At 50.0% G+C, this 27,233-nt stretch overlaps 1 protein-coding gene across 1 annotated transcript; it reads right to left on the bottom strand.

Moving 5' to 3' along the window:
- Window positions 1-236: 236 nt before the first annotated feature.
- TTLL4 (tubulin tyrosine ligase like 4) lies at window positions 237-27,196 on the bottom strand. The gene is made up of 19 exons (XM_063161902.1): window positions 27,150-27,196; window positions 19,034-20,297; window positions 18,246-18,355; window positions 17,762-17,825; window positions 15,654-15,778; window positions 15,152-15,262; window positions 14,151-14,227; window positions 13,311-13,505; window positions 13,145-13,227; window positions 11,932-12,060; window positions 11,190-11,312; window positions 9,098-9,196; window positions 8,404-8,538; window positions 7,548-7,685; window positions 5,620-5,719; window positions 4,870-5,080; window positions 2,575-2,645; window positions 1,906-1,988; window positions 237-1,105 (listed from the first exon to the last, which is right to left on the bottom strand). Exons 2-19 carry the CDS (start codon window positions 20,239-20,241, stop codon window positions 964-966), a joined length of 3,204 nt encoding a protein of 1,067 aa, XP_063017972.1. The 5' UTR covers window positions 20,242-20,297; window positions 27,150-27,196; the 3' UTR covers window positions 237-963.
- Window positions 27,197-27,233: the final 37 nt, after the last annotated feature.

Here is a 27,233-nt window from a genome sequence, read left to right as displayed (position 1 = left end):
CATAGAAAGACTCCAGACCAAAGCAGTTATGCTGGGAGCTGCTTTCCCATGCAGGAGGGTATGTTCACCTGCCACAGGGCAGCAAGAATTACCCCAAGGCCTAGGAAGGACAGGGAAGTGGGTGGTAGCACAAACCCTCCCTGTATCAGAGCCTAGTGAAGCATGGGAAGGGGTGAGCTTCCCACCAGACCCAAAGAGGTCAGGGAAAGGAAGGCAGATGAGAACCAGGAAAGCAGTTGAGTGTTAAAATTTAATAGAAATCCTTGAGAAACAAGGGGAAAATAGAGAGCAGACCCAAGAGAAGAGCACTAGCCTGCAGTCCATGCACACATGCTGCAGGGCACACCAGAGAGCCAATGGCCCTGAGAAGGCTGCTCCCTCCCCAGCAGCCCCACTGCCCCCACAACCAACTGGAGCCACACGGGTACCCACGGTCTCTCTGGAGCTGCAATGTGCAAGCCTGAGGTCTCCCATGGGGCCTGTTGCTGGGGGAGGGCAGGATGTTGGCACAGACATTCAGAAAGGATAAAACTGGGCAGTTTTACTCCCTCCCAGGCATGAGGACTCGGGACTTATCTCCAGGGGCCAGGCTGCAGCAGGGCAAGAGCAGGCTCAGCTGCCAGCAACTCAGGACACAGACACAGGCGAGCTCAGCCTGTGCTGACTGGGGATAGAAGGGCAGGCTCAGCCAGCTCTCACACAGCAAAGAAACCACAATGTCAGGCTTTCTCAGTCTAGGACAAAAGCCAGATAACCCCCACTTCCTCCAGCTTTGCCACTTGCTTTAGAAAATGAAGTCACACAGGCCTCCTCTTTGCCTAGGAAAACATCTCTCTCTACAACCAGCCCCAAAACAAGTGTGCAGTGCAAAGGGCTCTCACAGTCCTTGCTCTACAGAGGCAGCTCCTATGTCTTCCTTTGAGGTAGATTGATGTGTCCCCAGGGAGGACGGTGGCTGCTTGGTCACATCACCAGGGCAGTGTCCTTGAGGCAGCCAGCAGGTCTCTGGTTGGCTCCATCAGTGCACTTGTTGAGAGGTAAGCTCTGAGCAGGGCTGGGCTCCAGGCATCTTGTGAGATCCTCACCAGCTGAAGGGAGGCATGAGCTGCAACGAAAAGGAGACCCTGAGCTTCTTAAGGACAGTGAGAAAGAACCAAAAGGACCATGGTGCAATAATCATCTGCTGTATCACGACACAGGGACTCAGAGATAGGGCTGCCAGGCTTATCTACTCCATCTCCCATTCCAGGCAGTGCCACTGACCCCAACAGGTATCCCAATATCAGTGGGACTGCAGGGTCACAGCTAAGTCCTCCTGTCTGTGTGTAAACCCAACTCCACCCTGGCCTCAGCACAGGAACAGTGATGACCTTTCTCTTAGAACCAGAGACCAGGGGTGTGCCTCCCCTTCACTTTGTCTCATCCAGACAAACTACAGTCCTCCACCTCTGCAGGAAGCTGTCAGCAGTCCAGCTTTGCTTGGGGAAGCTGGGAGAGTGCAACAGACCTGGAGACCTCACTGTTCCCCCAGCCAGTGCTGCAGCTGAGAGCTCTGCTCACTGTTAACCACATCAGTGTCCACAGAAGTGATACAAGTTCCAGTGCAGGGAATATCTTGTCAGCATGTTCTGACCATGACAGCTCCAAGCATCACCTAATCTGGCTGTTCTGAGCTTCAGAGCTCCCATCTAAGCTGGGTGTACAGTGCCAAGATGCCCAGTTGCACAGATATCCTGCCAGCTCCATCTGTTGGCTCCTCAGAGAGCAGAGGCTTCAGAGCCTGCAAACCAATCTGCTCCTCTCCCTTTAATAAAGCTGCTTTTTGGGCAGCCAGTTTTCTACCAGGACACCAGTCCGAAAGCCACATTATAAACACCATGAACATCATGGCCAGTGCAAACTCACCCCAGTTTGCCCAGTTCCAGTTTGCTGAAGCCATTTGATGGAATGCCACTCTTCTGGAGGAACAACGACTTTGGCAATGACCACTGTGGAAGGAGAGGAAGACAACAGAATGGCTATTTAAGTCATGGCAAAAATCCCTCAAGCCTGCTGTGCTTTGCCATAGGCTGCCCTAGAGAGCTTGAGCTAGAGCCGCCTCACTGCTGCGCATTGTCACTGCCACCAGACTGTTCCCAGAATAGCAAACAGAGCAATCTTTGCTCTCTGCCTAATGAATCCCTCTGCTCAAAGTGGGAGTAGAACATCTCGAGGTCAAGAGTGGGTTTCTTTCAGAGCAGCATTCTGCTGTAAGGCACAGGAGTGACAGACAGAGATGACTCCCTCACAGAGAACAGTGGTCAGAACAGGTGCCAAATATGTAGGGCTGTGCCCAGTGCACCCAAGGATATTCAGATGCAAAATACTTGCAGATCTAATATACTGTTCATGACTTCATGTTTGTGGGAAATAGGGCAGCATGGGTTTTTCCAGACTCCTGGAGGCCTTGGCAAAGAGGGAAGAAGGCAAACAGGTACGACAGGAGCCAGAGGAAGCAGAGCAAGCAGGATCTTTACCCAACTCTGTGCAGGTAAACAACCATTCTGTGCCTACTTTACCCCCACTTATACATACCATTTGGGCCAAATCCGTCCTTGCCCCAGTGTGGTACCCTTTGACACACCAGTTCTTCAGTAGCTCCAGACCTGGGAAGTGACAGAAGACAGTAAGTGAGAACAGCCAGGTTTACAAAGAGTTAAGCCTTCCCAGCTCAGGGCATGCAAATATGCTGCACTGACCACACAGAACATGCTATGCAATAACTACTTGAACACGTGCCTGAGTGCCAGTAAACACGGGGTAAACCCAGGGCGTTCACCCTTTGTACGAGCAAACATCAGTGCGTGGGCTGCTGCAGTGCTTGCCTTCCTCCCAGGGAGCCAAGACATTCCTTGCAGCAGGCTCAGCGAAACAGGAAAACTGGGGCAACACAGGATTTGCCGAATTAGACCAGATTGGCTGTCCCCCTGAGCCCAGTGCCTGCCAACAGCAGTACCTGATTTGGGCTGCACCGGTGAAAGTTCCCACTGTGCAAATGTAGAGCAGCTTTGCTGTCATTGACCCCTTTCCCAAAGGAGAGCAGCTCAGGCAACCTCCTCCTTGCACAGCACAGATCAGCTGCAGCATCCCAGTGCATCACCTCCACCCTACAGGGATCCATCCAGAGCTCAAGATGGGCTGAGACTTCATCCCTGACAGAGGGTAAAGACTGGCACAAGCCGAGATCATCGCTGGTATGACTGGAAGGGACCAATCCTCTCACCACACACAAGCCATGGTGCTCCAGAGCACAGCAAGGTCATTTTGAAGCAGAGCCATGTGTTCAACTGCACAGAACAGGCTCCACTTCCTCTAGGGCTTTCTGCAAGCTGTCCCCCCGCTACAGCCAAGCACCCTGCTCTTTGGCTAACCCAAAAATATTGAGAAATCCCATCCTGTTTTCTTATTTAAGAGCCTTAGGGTCATAGCAGAAGACTAGGGTGACTTGAGAATTAAGAACCAGCAGAGCAATGGCTACTCCATTGATGCTGTCCAGCTGGCATTACTGTGGTTTTCTGTAAGATACCAGGGGAAATCCTTGCTGTCCAAAGCCTGTTTCTTGGTGACCTTTCAGCAAGCCCCAGAACCTTGTAAAAAACCCCCACTTGTTGGGGGCCAAGGGGAGCAGGGCAGCTCAGATGCCTTGTGCTGGCTCTGTGCACCAGCCTGGGCTTTGCATCTTGCTGGCTAGAGAAAGAGGGGTGCTGCATGGAACACAGGGGAACAGGAAGGGGATGGGGGAGGGTGAGCTCTGCTCAGAAGTACAGAGCAGTGATGGGATAGAGGAAATCTGCTCGCCTGCTTTCTTTGGGGAAGCTGGAGCACTGAAGCAGGACCCTTGCCTGAGCAGCAAAGTTCATGGCAGCACTTCAGTGAGGATGATGACAGAATCTTTCTTCCAGTTGATGGAAGATCATCCAGCAAAGATATTAGCAAGGCAAAGGATGACACGTGCTGACAACACAGCCAGAGAAGGCTATGATGTTACCGTCTCTCTGTGAAAGACTGTTACTGACCCCTTTGATACTTGCTTTAACACCAGTGAAAAGTGACAAAAGCATTTTTCTTCTTTCTCTCCTTGATAGCCAGGTGAGGAGCACACAGTCACTGCAGTGGAGAGCCAGCTCCTCCAGAAGCTCTCCATCTAGATCAGCTATTGGATGGAAAATCCTCAGCCACAGCCTCTTTTTATTTTCTCTAACCCTTCATGCTAGACCTCACTGACTCTCCCCAGGAAACAGTTTGTACTGCTGCCCTGATAGAGGCAACCCTGAGTGAGAAGGAATTGGTCCAGCCCAGCTATGCCTCATTAAAGGATAATGTTTTTATTAAAATACAGAATTGTGTCCTGAAAGGATGGAAATGTTAGCTAGATTTCTAGTGTTTAGAAAAAAATTCCATTTGTACGCTGACTGTTTTTCATCAATTAGAAAGCTGCAGGAGACCAGGGAATAGGCCCAATTTTTCCTTCACAGATCACTTGTCAGGAGCAAAGCCCAGCAAATCCAGCTGTTTCTCCATCAAAAGAGAGCAGAGAAACACAGTAAGAGGCCAAAGCTACAGGTTGAAGGCAAAATCCCAGTCTGCTTCATGCCCAGGGCACCTAGAAGTGCTGGTGCTGTGTGTACCAGAACAGTAATCACCTCTCATCGAGTCAGAATAAGCTTTTTGTGACATTTGAAGCAGTCTGGGAAGGTAACACATTTCCTGGGGGTTAGTATGCAGGCAGGCAGCTCCCCCTCAACATGCATAGCTCAGAAATCTCCCACGACTGCTGGCAGGCAGCCTGCCTGAGTCAGGTGGCTGTGCCATGCTTTGGAGGGCAGTTACCTTTGTGTCTATTCGAGTAGTACTTGAGCTCCCACTGGGTGACCAGGATGTTAAAGTAACGGGGCTGCTCGAAGAAGCGCAGGTAGCGCATGGAGATGTGGCTGGGGAACACCCGCTCGAACTGCCCGCGCCGCGAGTACTCATCCTCTGTCTCCACCAGGACACGAACGTCATCTGGAGTCAGGATGTCCAAGACAGAAGAATAAAAATCCTGCAGACAAAAGCAACCCAAGGTCAGGGAGAAACATCCCTCAAGCAGAGGTGTCCGTGTGTCTGAGATCTTTGGGAAACTGTGGAAGGAATCTAGGCTCAATGGTGACACCAACGCTGCACAGAACTTAAGAGAACACCAATTCTGCAGCCCAGCCTCTCTTAAATACACTGGCAGGAGGCACACAAGGCCAGTGACCCTACTAACCCAGCACAGGGGTCAGCTGGCAAAGGCTGTAAGAGCTGCACAGACATATAAGGAGAAGCAGGCAGTGCTCAGACTCTGTTTGGGGACCGGTGGGTAATGCGCCCCTCAGCACACATCTATTTTAATGTACAGGTAAGTCAGTGAGACTGTTGTCTTAAGCAAACCCAGTTTATTTCTGACCAGCTGTCTTGTAACCCACTGAAGCCCAAGTGCACCCCATCATCTGGCTGACTCCAGAGAAGAGCACAATCTGAAGAGGGACAGACATGTGGGACTGGCTGGGACATGGGCTTGGCATGATGATGCAAGTAACAGAGGAGGTTGTTTTGTACCTGGTCAGGTATCTTCTGCATCAAGTAATAGACCTTCTTCATCTTCTCTGCTCTCAAATGCTCAGATATTGGCTTGGACTTCTTCGAAGCACTGCCCATACTGAGGACACAAGAGAGACAATAGAGCATTTAAGTAGAGAAGACAAAGTCTTGTCATGGCAGAGCTGCTCCCAGCAACTTCTGAGAGAGTAATGACACCCTCATGAAAATGACATGGAGGAGAGAACACTTTCTCCAAGGATTTCACTAGTTACGAGATCAGTGATGGATCCACAGCCTTGTGCACCAGCACAGAACGTGGGAAGGATGTGGGCAGGGAAACTGGGAGGACTCTGCCAGACCCTCACTAAGGCATTTCAGTGATCCTTCACCCAAAAGGTGAGCCATCACCTCACACTCACATAGGATGCACAAGGGTCAAAGACACACCATGATGTGATTCACAGCACATGAAGCCTGGTGGGATCTCATGTTTCCATCCCACTTGGAACACAGCTTCCTAACTGCAAGCACAGGGATGGGGGTGCAAGTACCCAGTACTGGTACCATACAAGGAAGAAGAGAATTCTTAGATCAAAAACTTCCTCTGGCAATATTGAAGTACTCTCAGGACTCAAATTCAGCCACATGCCATGGGAAGTCCTGGCCTTTTGTATTATCTGACCAGCAACCATCTATTCTAAACACCAACTTAACCTTTGGGGATGCCAGAATCTGGGAGATACTTCTTGAAAACCTTTTAACCCATCTATCAACATAGCTTTTTTTTTTTTTTTCTGCTGCTGCAAAACTTTAGTTGTGTGAATCTCCAAACAGGGAGAGTAGAACCTTGAGTCTGTGCCACATGGTGCTTGGGGAACATGCATATCTACTGGAATTCTGCCCGTATGCTAAAAAATCCCTTCATATGCTTCCCAGGGCAGGAAATACAGTTAAACAAGCTTGCCTCTGGATGCAAGAAATCTGGTAATGCATCATCTGAACCATGTTAAGGATCCACTTAATCCCCTGCAGGTCTTTCTGAGGACACCTGCCCTTCAGCACTTCCACTGGAAGTGGCAAACCAGCATGTGATCAAAGCACCGCAGACGAGCTGGTGAGAGCTCCCCATCTGGAACAGACCCATGTTCCCAGCTTCTCCACTGAAGGCACAGGGCACTCAGGGCAAGAGTCCCATCTTTTGGCATGCCCACACATCACTGCATGCTGGTGCTTAACCAAGCAAGCTGATCCTTCAGTGACATATGGCCAGCAGCCATTCTGCTGCAGACTGGTTTCCTTCCAGCCATCAGGTTTGAAACCAGGATAAGCCCTAGCTGTGGTGAAACACAGAAGTATTAGGGGTCTGGCTGGACACACACCCAGGAACTAGCATTCTGTAAAAAACAGCCATGTTGGCTGTGAAGTAAGACTTTGCACACCTCCACCCATAAATTGACAGCATGTGACACCTGCAGTCCTGCCTAAAGAACTGATCACTCCAGCATTTGCAAAATAACAGGTGCTCCTCTTGCTCTAGGCTGCAGCATGTCAGTTCTGGTAAGTCAGAGGGTAAGTGGATCCAGCCCCAACAGAGCCAGCCAGTCCTCCAAGCAAACAGAGAGGCAGTAAAACTTAGCATCATATTAGTTCTGGCAGGGGGAAGGACAAGAGAGCATGACTTGACAAACTGCAGAGCAAGCACAAATTACATTGGCCTCACTTCCAACTATGGACCTGCAGAGAGGGCATAAATCCTTCTGCATTGAAGAGACCACAGGAACCAGATACTCAGGCAAGGAGACAAGTTCTTTGGACCCATAGCTAAAACACCAGCAAGCACAGGCTCTCAACAGCTAGAAGCCAGTATTTGCTGGGCTCCAAGCAGCCCCCCCAGATGAAATCCCTCAAGAAAAAAGCCTGCTTCTCTAACAGAGAAGGAGGATAACCTGTAGGTAGAGCAACTTCTTGTCTGTGTCTCTGAAGCCACACTGTCCACGCTGGGCAGAACAAAACCAGCGAGGTTGAGGAGGTCCCGAATCATCTGGCCCTTTATGGTCACATCCAGTGGGGAGTTGGAGTGGAGGCTGCAGAGAGGAAGCATCACAGCAGCCTGAGTGCTAGAATGGAGGGGTTCAGCCCCATGCCCCAAGATCAATCCCTGTGTTATCACTGACTGAGACACAAACACCAGTCTGTCCCTTGCCTTGTGAAACCAGCCACAAGACACTGAGAGAAAAATTCTGACAATAGAGCTTTGAAGGGGTGGCTTATCAGAAATAGTTAATTTTTCCATCTCTTCCCAATTTTGCTAGAAATAGGCAAATCCATCCCCTGTGTGCATGGCTGTGTGTACAGCTCATGCCCACCCACTCTCACAGACAGGAGGGGCCATGCTGATTACACTGCAGCTCCCAGCCCTGCCTGCACAGCTGACACCACAAGGCCGGATGCGGTCAGGAAGTAAAGAACAGTGCGCGAGGCAGTGGAACTGCTGACTGCTTCTGCCCACGCAGAGAAATCTCTGCCATCACCCGTTCTGTACAAGACACATCCCTCCTTGCCTTCCTTTTTTAACATGCTCTTCCCTGGCTCTAGCTGGAGCATGCCCAGAAAAGCTTTCTGAACTGCAGAGGAATGTTGCTTTCACAGACAGGGAGGGCTTTGATTCCTGCAATCTGGAGAGGGAAGCTTCAAAGCCCATCATCTTTTAGCACAGGCTACAGGGGACATTGCAAGCCAAACTCACTTTGTAGTAAAAGAAAGGCCATTATCCACTGTGCTGTGGCTCAGAATATGCTTTACCTTGGGGAAATGTTGACTTCTAAGATCCAGGGCTTGAGGTTTTCATCCAGCATGATATCAAACCCAAACAGCTCATGGCAACAATACGGCCGGCGCACATACATCTTCACCAGGCTGTTCACGTAGGGCTCAGAACTGCAAGCCAAGAAAAAAAACCTTGTTTCCAACAGTCAGACAGACAGCAGAGCTCTGGCTGTTCACAGCACGTGTTGACAGTTCTGGAAGTGTAATGCAGCCACGTGCTGTGGGAGCAGGTGGGCTGAGGGACCAACACAGGCCTGTGTGTTGCTGCTGCCTCACCACATATGGATCCAGCACTGCATCTTGAGCATCCCTGCTGTGTCAGGTAGCATCCACCTCTGAATACAAGATTTATCCTGCACCAGGGACCATTCTCTCAGGCTCCCAGGCAAAGCAGGGGACCAGATGGCAAGCTGGGCAATTTTGGGTACACTGCACCTTCCTGGCCTTCAGGCAGGTCAGGGAAATGTAAGATCTATCTACCCACTGCAGCTATTGTAGCAGGAGCATAAGTAACAAGGTGAAAGGAGGGATGTGCAGAGAAATACTGAAGCCAACAGCAGTGATACTATTTCAGTTAAGAACAAAAGGACCAGGCTGAGAAGGGACTGTACAGTCAAAAGGGCCAAGGTGCACCTCACAGACACACAGAGCAAGGGGTGCCAAGACTCACGCAATGATGGTTTTGATAACGATGTCCTTAATCTTCTCCCAGATGGCCTCACAATTAACTCCTTTCTGGGTCAGGTAACCCCAGAGAGCTTTGAGTGCCCTGTGAGAGAGAGAAAGCAAAGGAGCTGTGGGGATTTTTGAAGGAATTTTGAATGAGTTACAGATGGGGTTTTCCAGTTGTTTTAGATGATGTGGTTTATTTTTTTTTTATCTTCTACATAGGTAGGAAAGGTGAGTTTGGTTCACATCTTTACAGCATGGTTCAGAAGGTCACAAGATGGCTAGTTACAAGACCTTTAAAGGATTTATTGACTAATAAAACACTGCTAACAAGGACATTTATGTTTTTGACCTGATTTTTAAATATTTCATCTTATGGACTCATGCTACACTGTAAGCTTTCTGAGCCAATAATGTTATGACACACAAACTTACACAAAACTCTAAAACTCTAAATTTTCTTCCACTTAGTTTAACATGTCTCTGTTTCAAATTATAAATCTATATTCTCGCTTCTAGCACCTAAGTTTGGAAGCTTTTCCCAAGGTCTTAGATCAAATCCTGTGTTTAATTTTAAGCTTTGGCTTACAGGCCCAAAGTTCTCAGAATTCCTTGCATTTTGGATTCCAAAATGTAGCCCCTTGCTGCTGGTGGTGAAAGCAACAGAGGGGAACCCTGACAGTGCTCTTCCCTGGCATGGCAATGCTCCTGACATCCTCAAACCTCTCAGTTCCTAGTTACTGCTCTCCCCAGCCTGGCCCCTGGTTTTGAAGGCCCAAGCTACTAGGAACATGAATCTGTCATAGACTTCTCTCAGCACAGTCCCAAATTAGCACATGAGCAAGGTAAGTCAGGCCCAGATCTTCTCTTCCCTCCCCCTCCATGTCCTCAGCAAACCTCCCCTTCCTGCAGGCCTTCCCCCGCAGCACTGCAAAGCAGCTCAGCAGGAATCCAACAAGACCCCAAAACTGTTTTAGCTAAAGCCACTTCACTGAGGCTTCAGGGATGAAAAGAATTTCTGAAAAATGTGGTAACAAGATGGTATGGGGGAGCATCTATGCTTTTACAGGAGTTTCCCATACCACACTGAGTGCTGCAAGCTACTCTGACACTGAGCCAAGGATGGATGCTGAGATATTTCTCAAGTGAGACCATGTGGCTAATGGCCAGGAATCCAAAGGTCACGCTTCCTGCATACAAGATGCAGTGGATTACAGCCACTTATCTTTAACATAGGAGCAGCCAGCATTGACTTGCATGCAAGTATGGGAAACCCACACAATCCCACCTCCACACAACTGCAACTGCTGAGGGGCAGCAGACCCTGCTAAAAGTCCCAGTGCAGGAAGAGACCACCATGAAGCAGGTCCAGGTCTAAGTGATCTGGCCACAGCCAAACATCTTCTGCAACTCCCTTTGAGTGCAGTAGCCCTGCCCAGGCTGAGAATTGAGAACTCAATCCCACACTATTTTTAAAAAGGTTCAAACACCACCATGGAATCAGAGACAAGTTCCTGGGGCTTGTATCCATTCACCCATGGGACAGCAAGCAATGGGAACTCCTGCAAAATTGCAGCCCTCCTCCCAAATGCCTAGAAACAGTACCACTGCTCCCATTCCCAGAGTAGCACTAAATTAACAGTTCTGAACCAGAGTTGTCCCCTTCTCTGCCTCCACAGCAAAGTCAAGAATGAGATGGGCAGAAGCTCCCATCAAGCCAATTTAAGCATCAACTATTCAATATCTAACAAAAACCAATCAGATTCTGCTTTAACCACATCCCATCACCCTCACAATAGGGGAAGGGGAAGAATGAGCAGAGATGAGTGCAGTGTTGGAAGCAGGGAATGGCACAAACACAGGCAGGATGAACAGCACTTACAGCAGTACTGGACAGGATGAGTCACAAGCCAGGGAGACTATCCAGATTCCATTGACACTAACTCATGCTAAAATCACTCTGTTCTTCCACTTTCCCAAGTGGGAGCAGATGATACAGAAAGCAAGTTCAAGTTTTGGGTAAGAATACTGAAAAAAGCCTGACTTAATGGGAAATAGAAAGAGCTGCCTTGTACCCTAAAAGCAGCACCTACCATTTGTGTCCCTGACAAGCAGTCTCATCCGAGTTGGGTTTGTACGCTGCGTTCTTCTTGTTCACGCTGTAGTTGGTCAAGTGAATGAACTTGTTGCCAAGGCTCTCGACTGAGGAGGAGTACCTGGAGAAGGCAAGAGGAACACAAGCTCTCCAAGACTGAAGTGGCTCTCCCCAGTCCATGAGGCAGGCACAGACTTTGTTTTCATCTCAGAACACTCTCAGCCATCCACCAGCCCCACTGCCTGCAGCTCTCTGTCCCCACAGGCCCAGAGCTAATGGAACAAAACATGAGACAGAACAGGCTGCCTTGGGACAGTGGCATGCAATCCCACCCTCACAGCATATCCTCAAGAAATAAGAGCCAGAGTATCAGTGAGCAGAAGCACTGATGGAATTGCAACAGCCTGAGGCAATACAATGAAAACTGGAAGAAATGTCTCAGTTTCTGGTATGCCAGCTTTTATGCAGAATGAAGCACAGACAATGCATTTCAAGAACTGCTTTAGACTGAGCTGATCTTTCATTGGAAAGGTTGGATGTAGGCAGCATCCTCTCACATTCCCTTTCAACAGTCACCTGCAGCAACCTCATGTGTTTCCACACTGCCTCTTAAGCAAGCAAGGTACAGCTTTAAGCATTATAGGGCTTGACTCCCTCTTGCCCCAGCCAAGGCAGGCACCACAGCCACAGGTGCCTGGGGACCAAGGCAGCCCCCAGCACTGCTCTCCTGCACAGCCTACCTGCAGCTGGCAAAGCGAACCAATCCCTCCTTGAACAGGTAGACCCTGAGGGGATCATAGCAAGTGACGTAAACATAGAGCCTCAGGTCAAACTTCTTCCCGCCAATGAGGTAGGGCTTTTGCAGGTATCTGCAGAGGGAAGGAAGCACATAAGGGTTAGGATTTTCATATGCAGGAACATCTCTAACCCCCAAATCAGAAGCCCTGGCAAAACAAGGGATCAATGCAGAAACCTTTTTGCACAGCATTTCCAAGTTAATCACATCACAGACAAAATGACAGAAAGAGCAGCTCTCCCATTCACAAGGAGCTCCTGCAGCACATAAGAACTGTTTCCTTCTGCTCGCTTCCATTTTGAAGAGATTTTCCTCAGTTTTAAGGCACAGTAGCTTTTCCACACCCACAACGCTGATCACAATTTTCAGGAACATTTAAGAGATGCAGTACACCACAGATGGTTTTGTACAGTAGGTAGAAACAGTTGGGTATTTTAATCCAACTCATTTGATTATTCATCCCAGAGGTTCATGATTTTCCATAGGAAAGTTTATCTCTCTGCAGAGAAAGTGGACAGGGAGAACTAACAAGCAAACACAACAGTTCCCTGTCTGCCAAACACTGCAGTTTTCCTGCTCTCACAAGAATCTTCCCAGATTCAAATCAAGATGTACTATTCCACTTTTCTGCAGAAGGGGAAGGAGATTGAGAATGCTGTTATTTCAAGGAAGTCCTTTGCATCTACATGCACTGAGGCTCTTACTGAACCATTCTAACTTGGATAAGAACAAATCTTTGACAACTGCCACCTCTTCCCTGGGACTTCGCTTCCCACTGTGCTTGTGTGAACTGGATAAGATTTGTTTGTCTCCAAACATGCCAAATCCCAGAGTACAGAGCAGTGGGAGCCGGATCATAGCAGAGCTGAAGCTGTCCATCTGCCAGACAGAAGCTCCAGAAAGCTCATGAAACCAAGTTGTGTCTGAGACCTCAAATATCTACAGAGACTGCAGCACTGCAGTAAGCCCAGTTGCAGCTGATGGAGCCAAACTTCCAGCAGCAGGACAACCAGGCTGTCTCCAGAGAAATCTCCAGATGCAAATCAGGTACTTCTGCTTTGCCACATACTAGTAGGGGCCCAGAATTGGCCAGAGATACAAGACATTAATTAAAAGGTCCCAGGCTGTGTGTCAACCTTGGTTTTATGTTCACTCACCTCTGTACTAGCAGTGGTCTCCTTTTGGGGAGCTGGCTCCATTTGTGGATGACCTGGATACCATTGCCTCTTGCTGATGCTGGCTGCAAAGCACAAACAAGAAAGGATCAGATCTTCTCCCTGCACCTACAAAAAGACAGAGGATTGAGTTCTGCTTTACACCTACTGGCTTCACAATCCATTTCTGTCGGCTACCTCCTTCCTCCCATGCTTTCCTGAGTGATTTGATGTCCTGGGGCAGGATGAAGGATTGAGGGAAGAAATTAAACTCCTTTTTCCCACAGCGAGCCTGCATCTTTAACAGGTTGCGCCACAGACGGTCCTTCCTTCCAATTTGAAATGAACCGGGGAAGTGGTTTAGCTGGAAAGGAACACAGATGCTATGAGATCTCTCTGCTTCCCCTACTCCTTGCCCACCCCTTTCTGCTCCCTTGGCAGAGGATACATCCCCTCTGAATACAGTGCAGGGTAACAGTCCTTGCTCCCCTCCCAAGATTGCACCCAAACTGATCCCACCTGTTCCTGAAGCTTTGCAGGGACAAACTGCCTCATTTAGAGCATCACAGCTCTTCAGAACAGGCATGTACTTGTGACAGATACCAAACCTTTGGTCCCTTGCAGGCTGTCATGCCATGAGCTACACCTGACTGTTCTGTGATCAGAGTAAGGTACATGCCCTTCGCTGCACTGGCAGTGAGGGCATTGTCCCTATCCCTCAGTTCTGCCAGAAGGAGGACTGCATTGCTTTAAGCAGCAATGACTGAATTTAGAGAAGCTCACAAATAAATACAATTTGGCTACAGCCTCAGTCCATACAAGAGCCACCCTCACAGCAGAGATGCCCATCCAGCTATGCCTGTCTCTTGGACTCCTCTCCCAGTTCTGGAAGGGACACTACAGGGACAGCTGGCACAACAAACACTTGGCCCTGAGCAGAGGGGCACCCAAATTGCTTGCAACACAGTCTCCATGCACATGAAAGAGGTCAGCAAAAAACAGCCCCTACCTTTTGGTGCTCCCTGATGGCTTTGAAACCAGGGGATTTCATGTGGTTGCCCCAGCAACCCAGCCAGTCAGTGCTTGCTGCAGGAAAAACAGAAAAGTCCATGACTGAGTACCCTGCCACCCATAACTCCTGCTCAACCCACAGCACCCCATCTCCTTAGGCTAGCAGAAGTGTGCCAGGGATGCTGTACAGCTCTAGCACAAAGCACTCACATTTGCTACTGCAAAGCTGCCAAAGCAAGGGCTGAGTGGCATCCAGTTAACCAAGTGGGTCATATAGTTGCAAATATGACTGGATGCAAGAACGTGAAGAGGTACAGGGTCAAAGGAATGCCTTTAATTCCCCAGCATCCTGACTTCTCTGCATTACAGCTGGCAAATGAAGCAGTTGGCTAATGAATGCTGTGCTGCTGAGGGACAGGTAGGTGTGCCATAACTACTTAGGACTTCCTCTGCCACCCATGTCTCATTATAGCCTCAAAATAGTCTGTGCAGAGGTCTCCTGATACATGCAGAAGTCCAATAAACTTCCAGGAGATCACATTCCAGAGTATGGATCATAGCTGCAAATGCTCAGTGCTTCTCCTACACTGTCCTTGGGAAGTGACAAGATTCCCAACCCTGAGAACTCTAGCTATGGTCAGAGATGTCTTCCTCTTCAGTACATGGGGACAAGGAGCAGCAGTGCTGGGCCTGGCACTACATGAGGGCCAGCCCACTCAGAGTGGCAAAGCAGAGCAAACCTGCCTCACATCTGCCTCAGTTCCTGACAGCCCAGGAGTAAACCCTTGTGGACTATGCCAGGAACAAGCCAAGAGGCAAATCAGGCCCTGCTGGGACCCACAGATGTTGGATACTACAGGTCAGACAGGCAAAAACATGAACCCAGCATCCTGCAGTGCCAAGCCTGTATTGCTTCTGCTCTGTTCTTTGCAGGCATTCTGCCTTCTAGTGTCCAGGTGCTGGAGGCAAGGAAGGACACAATGCTGCCTCCCAACTTACTTTTGCTAACTCTGAAGTGGGACCTGCCAATGGTTTGCTTCACTATGTTAGGTGTGACACTGCACAGTTTCCATCGCAGCAGCTTCCTCTGCTCCCAAGGCAGCTTTTCCACTAGGAAAGCAAAAAGTTAAAGACTGAAGGAAAACAAACACAATACTTGGATTTACTACAGCTGCAAAATTCTTATGGTTTGCTGCACAGGCACCAGGCCTGTAGATGAGGGTGCATAGCCCTCTTTGCAGAACTGTCATGGAGCAGAAGACTCCACAGCTGGGGGAGATCCAAGACACTGGAACATTTAGTGGCAGCCTGAGTCATGCTCCAGACATTGGAAATAACAGTTTACTGCAGTCATTTGGATCTCACAGCAGTGTTGGGTGCCATCATGGGAAGGGTTAAGGGCAGTCACTGCCAGCCAGTTCCAGGCTGTGTGCTGGCACCACCTGCTCCCTAATAATGGGCCGGCCACTCTCACCTTGTGCAACAACAGACTCTGGCTCACCTGCCTCATCCCGAGTACTGAAGTAGATAGTTGGAGGCACATTAGGGAATAAACTGCAGACAAGAGCTGGTTTGAGCACTTTGTCTTGAGCCCCAGAAGGCTGGGCCAGGCAGTCAATGCGTTTCCTAAGAAAGATGAAGCAGTAGTCAGCTGGCTAAAAGTGAAAAGTAACAAAGGAAGAGGGAAGCCAGAAGGAGCCTTAATCTGGGTGTCAGGAATTTGCACCATCATTGCAATGTGGTGCAAGCAGCGGGCACCAAGGTCAGTAACTCAGTCTGCAGCAATGAGGGGAGGAGTCTGCAATGAATGCACATGCCAAGTACCCACTGTGGAGTTTTTGAGTTTCTGGGGCAAGGAGTGGAGTCTTTTTCATGACAAACCCTATAACCTAGTCCAAGGGAACAAGGGGTGGAGATTGTAATACATATTATTTAACTCTCGTGGTTTTGCTGTATTGCAGGGAAGAGGGATGGAGTTTTACCCACTATATGTACACCTTACCACAGCAAGCCCCAATACCTGGAAGGAGGGATAGAATTTGTAATGTTTCTATTAAGATTGTGGTGAAGTGAAAAGTAGGGTTTGCAATGAATGTATATTCAAATATATGCCACTGCAGCCATTGGAAGAAGCCACACCAGAGCAATCCAATAAAGAACAAAGAACAGCAAAAGAAAAGGAACTACAACACAGTATCACCAATCTCTCAGGCCACCCCTTGCCTCACTGAAGGGACTGAGTGTAGCTTGTCACAAAAGAATTGGAGACCAGGCTGAGGGAAGAAGAGGTGTTTTATCAAAGTCCTTGGTTTTGTTTTTTTTTTTTTTTCAGTACTGAAATCAATAATTAAAAGTTTATTAATTGGAAAAGGATTATATTGCTTAACATTCTCTGGCACAAAGCTGGTTTTGCCCACACTGGTTCTGCCCACACAAACTGAAGGCAGGAGACAGCTGCAAAGGTTTCAAGGCCAGGCCAGCACACACCCTGCACAAAGAAGTGGTGAACACCCATCCCTCCTTGCTGCAAGAGGCATTTAGCCCAAGCACTGCTTCTCCCCATCTGCCCCAGAGGCCAACCAGACACATCCTGCCAGAAACAGCTGCTGGGCCAGTTTACATCACCTCTCCAAGACTTTCATAACCACATGTGCACACCCAAAGCCCTGCAGCACCCTAAGGCTCAACACTTGCTCACAGAAAGCCTTGCTTGTCTCCCAGATTAGTGATGACATGATTGGAAGCAGCAAGCTGTCAGGCAGACAGCAAAGCCTGAGGCAGCCCTGGTGCAAGATTAGCTCCCACTGCTGGATGGGCAAAAACAGGTCCAACAAAGGTCAACCAAGAGTCATGAAGGCAGGGCTCAGATGACCACAGGCTGACCAGTGCTCCCCAGAAAAAGATTCTCCCAAAAGTTAAAGAAAAACCCAAGCTCCAGGACTTGCTTCTAGGATGCTATGCTGAGACACGAATCTCCAAGGAGCTTTTGCAGTCTCTGGCCCAGGACACCTCCACTCTGCTTCATCTGCTGGGCAATGACACTGCAAGAGCACAATTTAATCCAGTAAACCTAACTCAGCAACTGTCAGTGCCAGTGAAATTAAGACCCCTGTTTTGCTGCAGTGGATGCACCCTTAGCACTTCACAGGCTGCTGCTTGTAGAAAGAGAGGTAGCTCTAGTCTGCAGGATAGGAAGGAAACCTGCTTTGCCTGGGACATCTGTTCCTATCTTCACTCCTTTACCCCACATGCTACCATCTCCTCTGTCCCCATGGAGGGCAAAGATGACAGAATCACAGAATATGCTGATTTTGAAGGGACCCACAAGGATCATCCAGTGCAACTCCCTGCCCTGCTCAGCACCATTCCCAAGAGTCACACCCTGTGCCCAAGAGCATTGTCCAAACACTTCCTGAACTCTGTCAGGCTTGGTGCTGTGGCCTCTTCCTAGGGAGCCTGTTCCAGTGCCCAGCCACACTCTGGGTGAAGAACCTTTTTCTAATATCCAACCTAAGTCTCCCCTAACACAATTTCAGGCCATTCCCTCGGGTCCTGGGACAAGTCTGGGAAAAATACACCAAGTTCAGTGCACTGTTCACAGCTACTAACCTGGATGCAGGAGTGGTGGAGAAGCTGGACAACACATCGGCATCGGAGGAAGAATCCGAGTCACCTGCAGGAGGAAACAAACATTTGTCTCCATGAGGAGTGAATGCACACAGTTAGAGAGGGAAGAGAGGAAACAAATGCTGCAGGGGACAGAACCTTCCAGCTACCCCTAATCCTTGGATCCTGGCTTTTGCCCACCAACTGGGGTCATAAAAACAGGGAAGGGAGCAGAGCTGACAGCCCTGCACAGAAAGGAGATGGGTAAGTTCTGGAGAAGGACAGTGGTAAGACCTAGCTTGCTCCCAGAAGGAGCCCATGCAGTTCCTCCTTGCTGTTACATCACTTTTGGGTTCAGTACATCCTGGAACGACAGCATGAATGTAAGACAGGAGGGCAGCTGTGCTGACTCCCAGCTCCCAGACAGCTGTTGCACTCCCCACATTGAGGCATGGAGCACAGCCCTCCCTGGGGCACCAGCACTCACTGTCCTCATACTCTTCTTGACTGTAGTTCTCATCCAGACCATCAGGAAGTTCTTCCTCTGCTTCGTCCTGGGGATGGCTTGGCTGCAGCAGTGACTTCTCAGCAGTAGCACTGGGACAAAGAACATCACATCAAAAGGAATGGCACATGCTTTCTGTAGCCAAAAACCCAGAAACCCATGAGGCAGCATGAGATAATGTGGGCAGACGAATGAGGGCACTGCCCTTTCCAGTGCTGATGTACAAGCACACATCCCAAGCTAGCAAGATGGAGAGGCCCCAGACCATGCTGAGAATGAACATGTTCCAGAGCAGCTAGAAAAAAGAGGAAAAAGAACACCCTCTCCCACCAGCAGAGCAGGAACTCCATGTCCTCACACCTTCTCTATCCTGTATTAGCCCTGTGTTCTTTTATGAACCCACGTCTCTGACTAGGAAGGCCTGGTTCAACAGCAGGCTGGATTCAACATAAGTGCAGCGCTTTCCACTGAAGGCAGGGCCCCCCAAGTAGAAGAAACTAGAAATGCCACACAGTAATTCCATGCTATGGTTGAAGGAGAAAACAGAACAGCTTGGAGCTATCCCAAGTGCCTGTGTCAAGCTGGGGGTGCAGGAAGGTGCTCCACCCACTAGGATGCTGCAGTTGGGTTTTGCTCATGGACACAGCTCATGGTTATCCTTATGGTCACCTCATACTGCCCACAGTGCATCCTCTCCCAACACACATAGACACAACAGCCAGCCTGGCACATCCTGCTGCAGCCTCCCTCCTCCTCCTGCCTCTACTTACTTAAGCTTTCCTGAGACCACAGCCTGGGCCTGCTTCTCTTCTTCCTCCAGCTGGATGGTGGACACCTGTGCTGCCACTTCAGAGACAGCAGCAAAGTGCAGAGGATCTGCTCTTGCCAGGTGGTCCCCGGCACACAGAGTGCTGAGCACACCCACGGGACGGCAGCCAGTCCTGCAGACAGGAGCGCTGGCACACGAGGCCAGGGGACGGACACTGATCCGCTCAGGGCGGGCAATGGTGTCACAGGTGCCCCTAAGGCTCGAGTTACTGTTAAGGCAGTGGCTCTCCAGCTCCGAGTTCAGGGGAGCAGTGGGTTCTTTCTGGGTGATCTGCACTCCGGCATGCTGCCTCCATCTGCTGCTCTGGTTGGACAGGCTGCCCACACTCATAAGGCCGGAACTTTCAGCTTGGCACCCAAAGCCTCTGTGTGTGGCAGCCTGACTAGGTAGCTGCTGCACAGCCTTCAAGAGGCTCTTCTCCGGTTCCTTCTCTTTTGAGCTGTGAGGTCTCCCCTTAGCATCCTCCAATAAGCACTGATCCTTCCTGAGGACCGCACAGCTTGGCACAGGGGCATGGGAGGGGATTTTGTTTTGCTCTGACACAGCGTTGCTGTTCGTCACTGTCCTGTTAATCAGGCTGCTACCAAAGCTGTCTCTATTGTCCCCGAAGAGGGACCATGAAGTAGCAGGAAAACTCCGGGTGTTTTCCACCTTTTTCATCTTCAGTGACTGCAGAAAAGGCACTTGAGCACTGCTTGGCCGTAGGAAGGAGTTGTTATTGAGCACGGGTCTACAGGAGCTGGCAGCCTGCTGACCTGAGCTGAGGGGAGAGCCTTTGACCCCAGTTCCAGAGTGCTCCTCTGCCAGCAGGCAGGGGTCCATCAGCAGGGAAGGCATCACCCTTCCCGTGGCAGTGCCAGTGTGTCGAGGGCTTTGGAGGCTGTCTTCAGTGGGCTGTGCGTGGCAGAGTGATGGTGAGCACAAGAAGCAGGATTGCTGCAGAGGGATCCCTGAGGGCAGCAGGATGCGATCCTGGAAAGCACTCGCATATCTCTTCTCTAAATTCCAGACGGGTTTGGCCTGCTGCTGAGCGAGGCGCCAGGGCCAGCACGGCTGAGGTCGTTCTGCCGGGAGGCTGCCTGACTGCAGCCCGATGCGCTTCTGCTGTTTGGGGCCCCCATTAGCATGGTCTGCTCCTGCCGACGCCATGTAGAGCCATAGCACTTGAGGCACAGTCAGTCATCTACTGCAGCATCTTTGCTGGCCTGAAACAAAAGGATAGCATGAAAGACTCTGCTGTCCTGTCAGAGGACAGCACCCAGCCTAATGCCACATGAGGAAAGCAGGGTGGGCTGCTTTTCCTGCAGGATGAAAATCACATCTCCCATTTACTGAGCTCACCAGGAGTCTCTGGAGACCAAGTCAAAGAATGGCTGGCATCTCACATGAAACCAGAGGATGCAAAGAACAACGTAAAGAGAGCCATCTGCAGGAAAGCTTGTACCCTGCAAACACACAAGGGTGCCTGACTACTAGCCAGGGCCATGGAGGAGCAGCTCCAGCAGGCACCCAGTCTGCAACAAGAGGCTGCTTGCCTGGGACCCATATGGCAGCTGGAGCCCACTCCTGCAGATCTGTGTCTCCAACATCAGCCTCCTGACTCTGCCACAAACTCCAAAACATCTGCTTATTTTTTCTCCCTGCTCCTTAAAACTTCAGCTCAGTACATTACACAACTAGATGAGAACCTCAGCCCTTGCTTTTAAAAGGAACATGTTTCTCACTCTTGTAGAAGAACTTAGTGAGGGCTAAAGGTTTCCTATAGAGCTCAGGACTGAGAAGGCAGCAAGAACCAAATGCAGGGCTGTTCTAACATCAACACCTTTGCTTCCAGCACAGACTGGCAGTACTGTGCACATACATCTCTCCCCACTGCAGTCCTTCAGAAAAGTCTCCTGCAAGGACCAAACTGGCAGGCCACAGTGCTGCAGATATAGGTGCCCTGAATCTTTCTAGAATGAACTATTGCACCATACCTGCAACATCCTCTTGCCTGAGGAGAAGGGAAAAGAGAAAACAAACCACTAGCCAGTTATTGCTTTAACACATGCCTGGAGGGACCCTGGATACAGCTGCGATAGGAATTTGTATTTCAAGCAGGCTGGCTGGTTCTTCCACCTTCCACCAGCTCTCACACGCTTGCATATTAAAGAAAAAAAAAAAAAAACAGAGGTATAAAAAGAAGGATAAGCAGGGCATCAGCCATCACACTCTTCTTTTTCTTGCCATACACACACACACTCCTTTCTCACCTGAAAGACAAGCCTCAGATGCAGCAGTTAAAGTGTAGCTTGGAGACCCTGAGGTTGCTCTGTAGCACCATCACAGCAGCTCGCACCACCACAGAGCTGGGTCAGACGGACCTACACCTGCCAGACCCTCTCAGCCTGTGAATCAGCTCCAGTCTCCAGCACATAGCAGGTCAGCAGCATCTCAGCCAGAGGATGTGGGAAATGGAACATCCCATGCAGGATCCCATAGGAGGTATACATCCTCAAGGAGAGCTGCTACCCTGCCAAGCTCTGCAAGGAAATATGGCAAGTGCCGAGTCCATACCACATCCATAGGGCTGCATTGCTTGTTAGTGCTTTTACAGTCAAGCTGAGAACTCCTGATGAGGACAGGGCACCTGCATCCCAGTGGGAGCTGCAGCCCAGAGGGCCTCCAAACCCCAGGGAAGAGAATCCCACAACTGAGATGTACAACACTATTCCACTGCTACCCAATCTGCCCCCAGCAGCAAACCTGGCTGTGTTGTGACATTCACAGCGATTAGCACAGAGGGAAGAAGCTGTGCCTCAGATGCCGTCCCCTGCCCAGCTCAAATTTCCACCAGTAAACAAGGGAGCAGAGCTTGGCCTGCACACGCTGCCCCCTCCAGCTCACAAGCACACCCGGACCACAAAGCGACCTTAGCACACCAGTGAACATAGGTGTTAAAGAGCAAATTAAAATCCAAGGAGAATGAAAGTGTTCCTGCCTAGAGGATCTGTCACTGGCCTCACCACCTGCACTGCCAGTCTGGCCATCGCCTGCACTCTCACCCGGCTGTGAATGACCTTGTAAAACCAGCCTGAAGTGAAAGCCATCTGTAGCTCATCTCCAGCTGGCTTTACAGCTATCAGTGAATCATCCTGCTGTAAAAATAAAAGTGATGTGGCCTAATGAAGCTGTAACAAGGGCTGTGAATCTCACAGTCAGCTTACACACAGGTGTGAAAATGCCAGCACAAGTCCTGTGTGACCCTGATCTGGAGTGACAACGGTGGCATAGATGTGACTGACAGAGACACGGGGGTGCTGCTGACAGCTGTGGCTGCCAGGGTGGAGGTCTGGGCATGGCACAGCCTTAGCTAACACTGCCTGGAACCCAGCCCACAGCAGCAGACAAAGACATGCCAAGCTTGGCCCTTCCCGAGCAGTTTTGTCACGGAGTTGCAGAAGTGTCTGGGCCAGCACAGGGGAGGGGTGTGCAGGAAGCAGCAGCTACATAAGAAAGCTGCAGGGCCTTTAGCAGAGCTTTCAGGTAAGGCCTAGGTTGGCCAACAGCTAGTCACTATCACTGTTTCCCTGTGGAGACACAGGAGCTCAGAGATAGGGGCAGGAGGAGCAGGAAGGATGAAAGGAAGATGCCCTCACAGGATGCATCCAGACTGATAGCAGCAGTCCATGCTGCCTGTCCTTCCCCCCATTCACACCTCCTGCATGCCAGCACAGCCAACTCTAATGCCCACCTGAAAACTGTCTCCCATCCTTACTGCAAGGACAGCTTGACAAAGCAGCTGCTGAGCATCCAGGAGACCTGATGGAGATGGAGGGAGGACCTTCACGTGCCAGGCTGTGGTCACAACAGGACAGCAGGTGCCACATCTCTGTAGCTCTGGGTAGGAAACACGTCACCTGCCCCCAGGTAAATCCCTGCTGGTTACCAGCAGAGAAGTTTTCCCTTTATATTTAATTCAGCTGGAGTTTTGGGATGGACAAAGGTCACAGCTTGATGCAACCCCTAGGTCTGCTAACCCAACTCTATGAGAAAGGAGCTAGACTCTGTTCTGCATCTCACAATGGCACTAAAATAACACTCTTAAAATTTTATTGTAGAAACATGAGCTAGGAAAAGCCCTGGGTGAACTGGCCAGGCTGGAATTCAAACCCAACCAAGCAATTAATGGATTTTGGCTTGGACTTATTGACACACAATACAGAGGCCAAAGCTGTCACTGTTGGAGTGACTGTACAGCTGCACTTGCTTACAATTACTCTGCCAGCACCTTTTATTGCCACACAGCTTGCTTGCAAGTGTTGGGAGGTCAGCTGGAGCACTGCCACAGCCTGTACAATTGTGACATCCCTAGAGCACAGGGCCAACATGTGCCCAGCCTCTGCACACCCCTGTATGCAGCAGTCAAACCCTTTCTTCCAGCCTGAGCCCCGCTGCAGCATGTGCTCCTCTAATGGCAGCGTGGCAGCTCCTCACAGCCCTCTTCCAAACAGAAAAGGACAAGACCTCAAGAGCCCGGGTGTGCACCTCATCCCATTGTTAGAAGAGTGTGGCTGTGGAGGTTATTTTAAGTGCAGCTTGGTGATACACTTAAAATAACAAGAGCTTGTAAATGTATGCACTGCAAGCTGACCTGATAACGTGTTGTCAGCCACACACAGCCTGAAATCACAAGGAAGAGAGATTAGACAACTGCAATTGCTATTGCTTTCTATGCCATTGCAGGGTGCATATTGTGTTCTGCTCTTTATTATTAAAAAGGATAACACATTTTTCTAAACAAGACCTGAGTTTACACCAAGTTCCTCACTTGCAGGTCTAGGGCTTTTGATTAAAGCTTGAACAAGCAAGTTAACAACAATGCAAAACAAACAGGTTTTAAAACAAAAATACATTTACAAATAAGGGTTTGTATCCCTTCAAAAAATTTAAAACTTTGAACAAGATCAACAACATTGATCTGAAACAAACCAAGTGTCTAAAAGTGCTCCAACAGCTCGTAGCTAGGTACAAATTTGTGTTTCAACAGCATGGAAACAGCCCTCCCTCCCCAACGTCAGCTCCAAGAAACTAGTGGCCTCAAGGGCAGTCACACGCCAAGCCAAAGCACCTGAGGCCACCAGCAAGTTCAAGCTGAAGAGTGGAGGGTGTTGCTGGCCACAATATGTCCAAGAGGACAACACAGCTCAGAAGCAGCTTGGCCACTGCAGAAATGCTCTTGGGTACATCAGCCTGGTGTGCTGCTTTGCCATACAGTTAAGCATCACTGTTCCCTCTCAGCTTCATTGCAATCCTTGCAGAACCACATTTTGTGTGCAAATCCAGAGGATGACAACCAATTTCTGTCCCAATCAAGACGTCAAGTTTTTACGTGGCCACTCAGGTCAAAAACAAAAAAAAAAAAAAACAAAAAAACAAAAAAAAAAAACAAAAAAAAAAAAAAAAAACAAAAAAAAAACCAAAACAAAACAACAGTGAGAAATCAACCTCTGTGAGGATGCATCAGCAAATTCCACCAGCATGCCAGGATTACATTTGTGCCAGGGTTGGTCATTTCCATTCATCAGCTCTGGTGCTGAACTCCACTCCACACTGAGTAGAGGAAGTATGAGGAGTGTATGGCTGCCTGAAAAGACCCTTTACCTAACAAGGGCACTGCCCTGCAAGAAAAATAGAGTAGCTCAGGTGTGTGCTCCTGCTCCCAAGGTGGAGGCAGACCTCAGGGACAGCAGGATGCTGGAGCAAGCCATGGGAGAGCTGCAATCCAGACAGCATCTCACGCTGTGCTGCAGCAAATGCCTCCCTCCATGCACACACAAAGTGGGCTGGGGACTGAAGGCTCCTGTGCTTGCCTTCACAAGGGACTTTCCCATCACTCTAAGGGCACTGAAGCACAGTTGCTAGATGAGGTGGGGAACTCTGGCACAACAGGCAGAAAATCCAGGGCTATAGCTTGAGGGCACCCAAGGACACTTCAGATAAAGGGCCAGCTCAGTACTCACCCCGGGAGGGCTGACCTGGCTGTGACCAGACAGTGCAGGGGCCACAGCAAAGGGCAGAGCATGGAGCTCCTATTGCTGTCAAAGGATATTAACTTTTCTCCCTGGCAGACTCCCCAGGCCCTGAGGCAGATGCAGTGCACACTGACAGCAGATCATGCAGCTCTGTTTCCCCAGCAGTGAAGCTGGTAAGTGCCTGGTCTTGCTCCCACCCAATTTGCACTTTTTCATCACATGGGCAACAGAAGCACAAACAAGAGCAGAGAAACGAGTCTGGGTTAAAAGCAACAAGCTAAACCATGAGGTGTTTAACAGCCTTTCACCATGGAGGTCTACAGCCCATTCCTGAAGATCCAAACTGAAGGGCCAGCATTTTCAATTGATTTTCATTTTCTCCATGATGGGAGAAAAGAGAATTATGTGGCAAGACCTGGGAAGAGTTTGGCCACCAGTGTAGGATCTGAGGGCAGTCAGCACAGCTCTATCTGATCTTAGGCAGACTAGCCTTTAGTAGAAAAATAAAAGTGGAGGATTTTGAGTGAGTGAAACAAGTATAAAATATCAACATACAACAAGGAGAAAATAACTACCCAATTAGTTCAAGACACATTATTTCTTAACCCACCTTCTGTTCTTGATACTTTTTACTGAAACATAGCTGCAATTGGAAGAAAAGATTCCTAGATTTGTCCTTCAGTATGTGCTGAGGACTCTTCCATGTCCTGACACGGCTGGGAAAAATTCTTCTGAAGCCACTGCAAAACCCTCACTCCATACAGCAATCTCTCAGGGCTCAGGAGTGGAGCAGAAACAGAGACTCAAGGTGAGAAGCTGCCAAATACTCCCAGACCCAATGCATGGCAGGAACTTGGGAAATGTAAAGGAGTGGCACCCAGCCAGGCTGGTGCAGCCGCCAAAGCCCCCAACCTGTGTCAATGATTTGACACCTCCATGCAGGCGTTGTTCTGTGGGATGGTGACGTTTGTCCCCTCAGCTCCTCCCTGAAATGCGATCCCTGCTGGGCTGAAGGACCCCTTGACTGAGGTGTGGGAGGGGACAATTGTCATCAACCAACTTTACCTAACACAACTGCAGCAAGAGAGCAATGAAAGGACAGAGAAATGCTACTATCTGCTGGGTGGTACAAACAGTAAGAATTGTGGAAATATTACTCTATAAAACTATAATAAAGCAAACAATTCACTGTCAATTCCCCCAAACGATCCGGGAGTCACTAGACGTCATCTGCCCATTCCGTGAGAACACCACAACAAGAAAGACAGGCAAGCCTCGGGGGGTCATGTAGGCAGGGCTTTGATGTGTAGCTGTGGAGCTGAACTCTGCCTCCCATGAGACATCCACGGCCATGCACAGGATGCTGGCACAATGCCACAGGGTTTCCCCACACCTTCACTCCTCACTCCCTGACCAAACCCTGGAGGCATTCAGGAAATACTCCAGGCTTGTCTCAACTCAGTTTTGTGCAGACTTTCATCTTTCAGACTCAACGGTCCTTTTTAAAACACAAGAGCAGCCAAGCCAAGACCCCTATGATGGACAGCCAGGATGTCCCAGCACTCCACCTGGGCCTGGTCGATCTCAGCTCCATCCTAATACTCCAAGTAGCGTTGGAGAGGTTCCCTGGGGCCGTGGGTGGCTGGGGAGCCAGCCCTTCCTCGCTGACGCTCGCCCGGGGAACATGCTGTGTCTCATTTCTCCAGTGAAAGACTGTGATGCCCAAGCCGCTACCAGGATGCTCTATCCTGGCGCCGGAGCGCCGCCCAGGCCGCCACCCCCAGCATGTCTCGGCACAGAGCGTTCCCAAACCGCCCCCCAGCCCCACGGTGTCACGGGGCAAGGCCATGGCGAGCTCCGCGAGCAGGCCCGGGCGGGAGCGAGGTGCCTCCTCGGGGCCCGGGCACGGCTATGGGGCGGAGGGGCCGGGGAGGCAACGCGGGGGGACAAGGGCCACAGTGGGGGAACTCTGAGGGTGCAACCCAGGGAGACACAGGGGGAGCAAAGCCCCGCTCCACAGGCCGGCAACGCCGCCATACTCACCGCCCGCCGGGGCCCGCCGGAGCCGCCGCCGCCGCCGTTACCATGGGGAGCCGGCGGGCCCACGTGACTACAGCTCCCGGCAGC

Source organism: Melospiza melodia, chromosome 8, assembly GCF_035770615.1.
Source record: "Melospiza melodia melodia isolate bMelMel2 chromosome 8, bMelMel2.pri, whole genome shotgun sequence".
Classification (NCBI taxonomy): Eukaryota; Metazoa; Chordata; class Aves; order Passeriformes; family Passerellidae; genus Melospiza; species Melospiza melodia.
The sequence above is the reverse complement of the archived record's forward strand: the minus strand, read 5'-3'. Positions and strand labels throughout refer to the sequence as shown.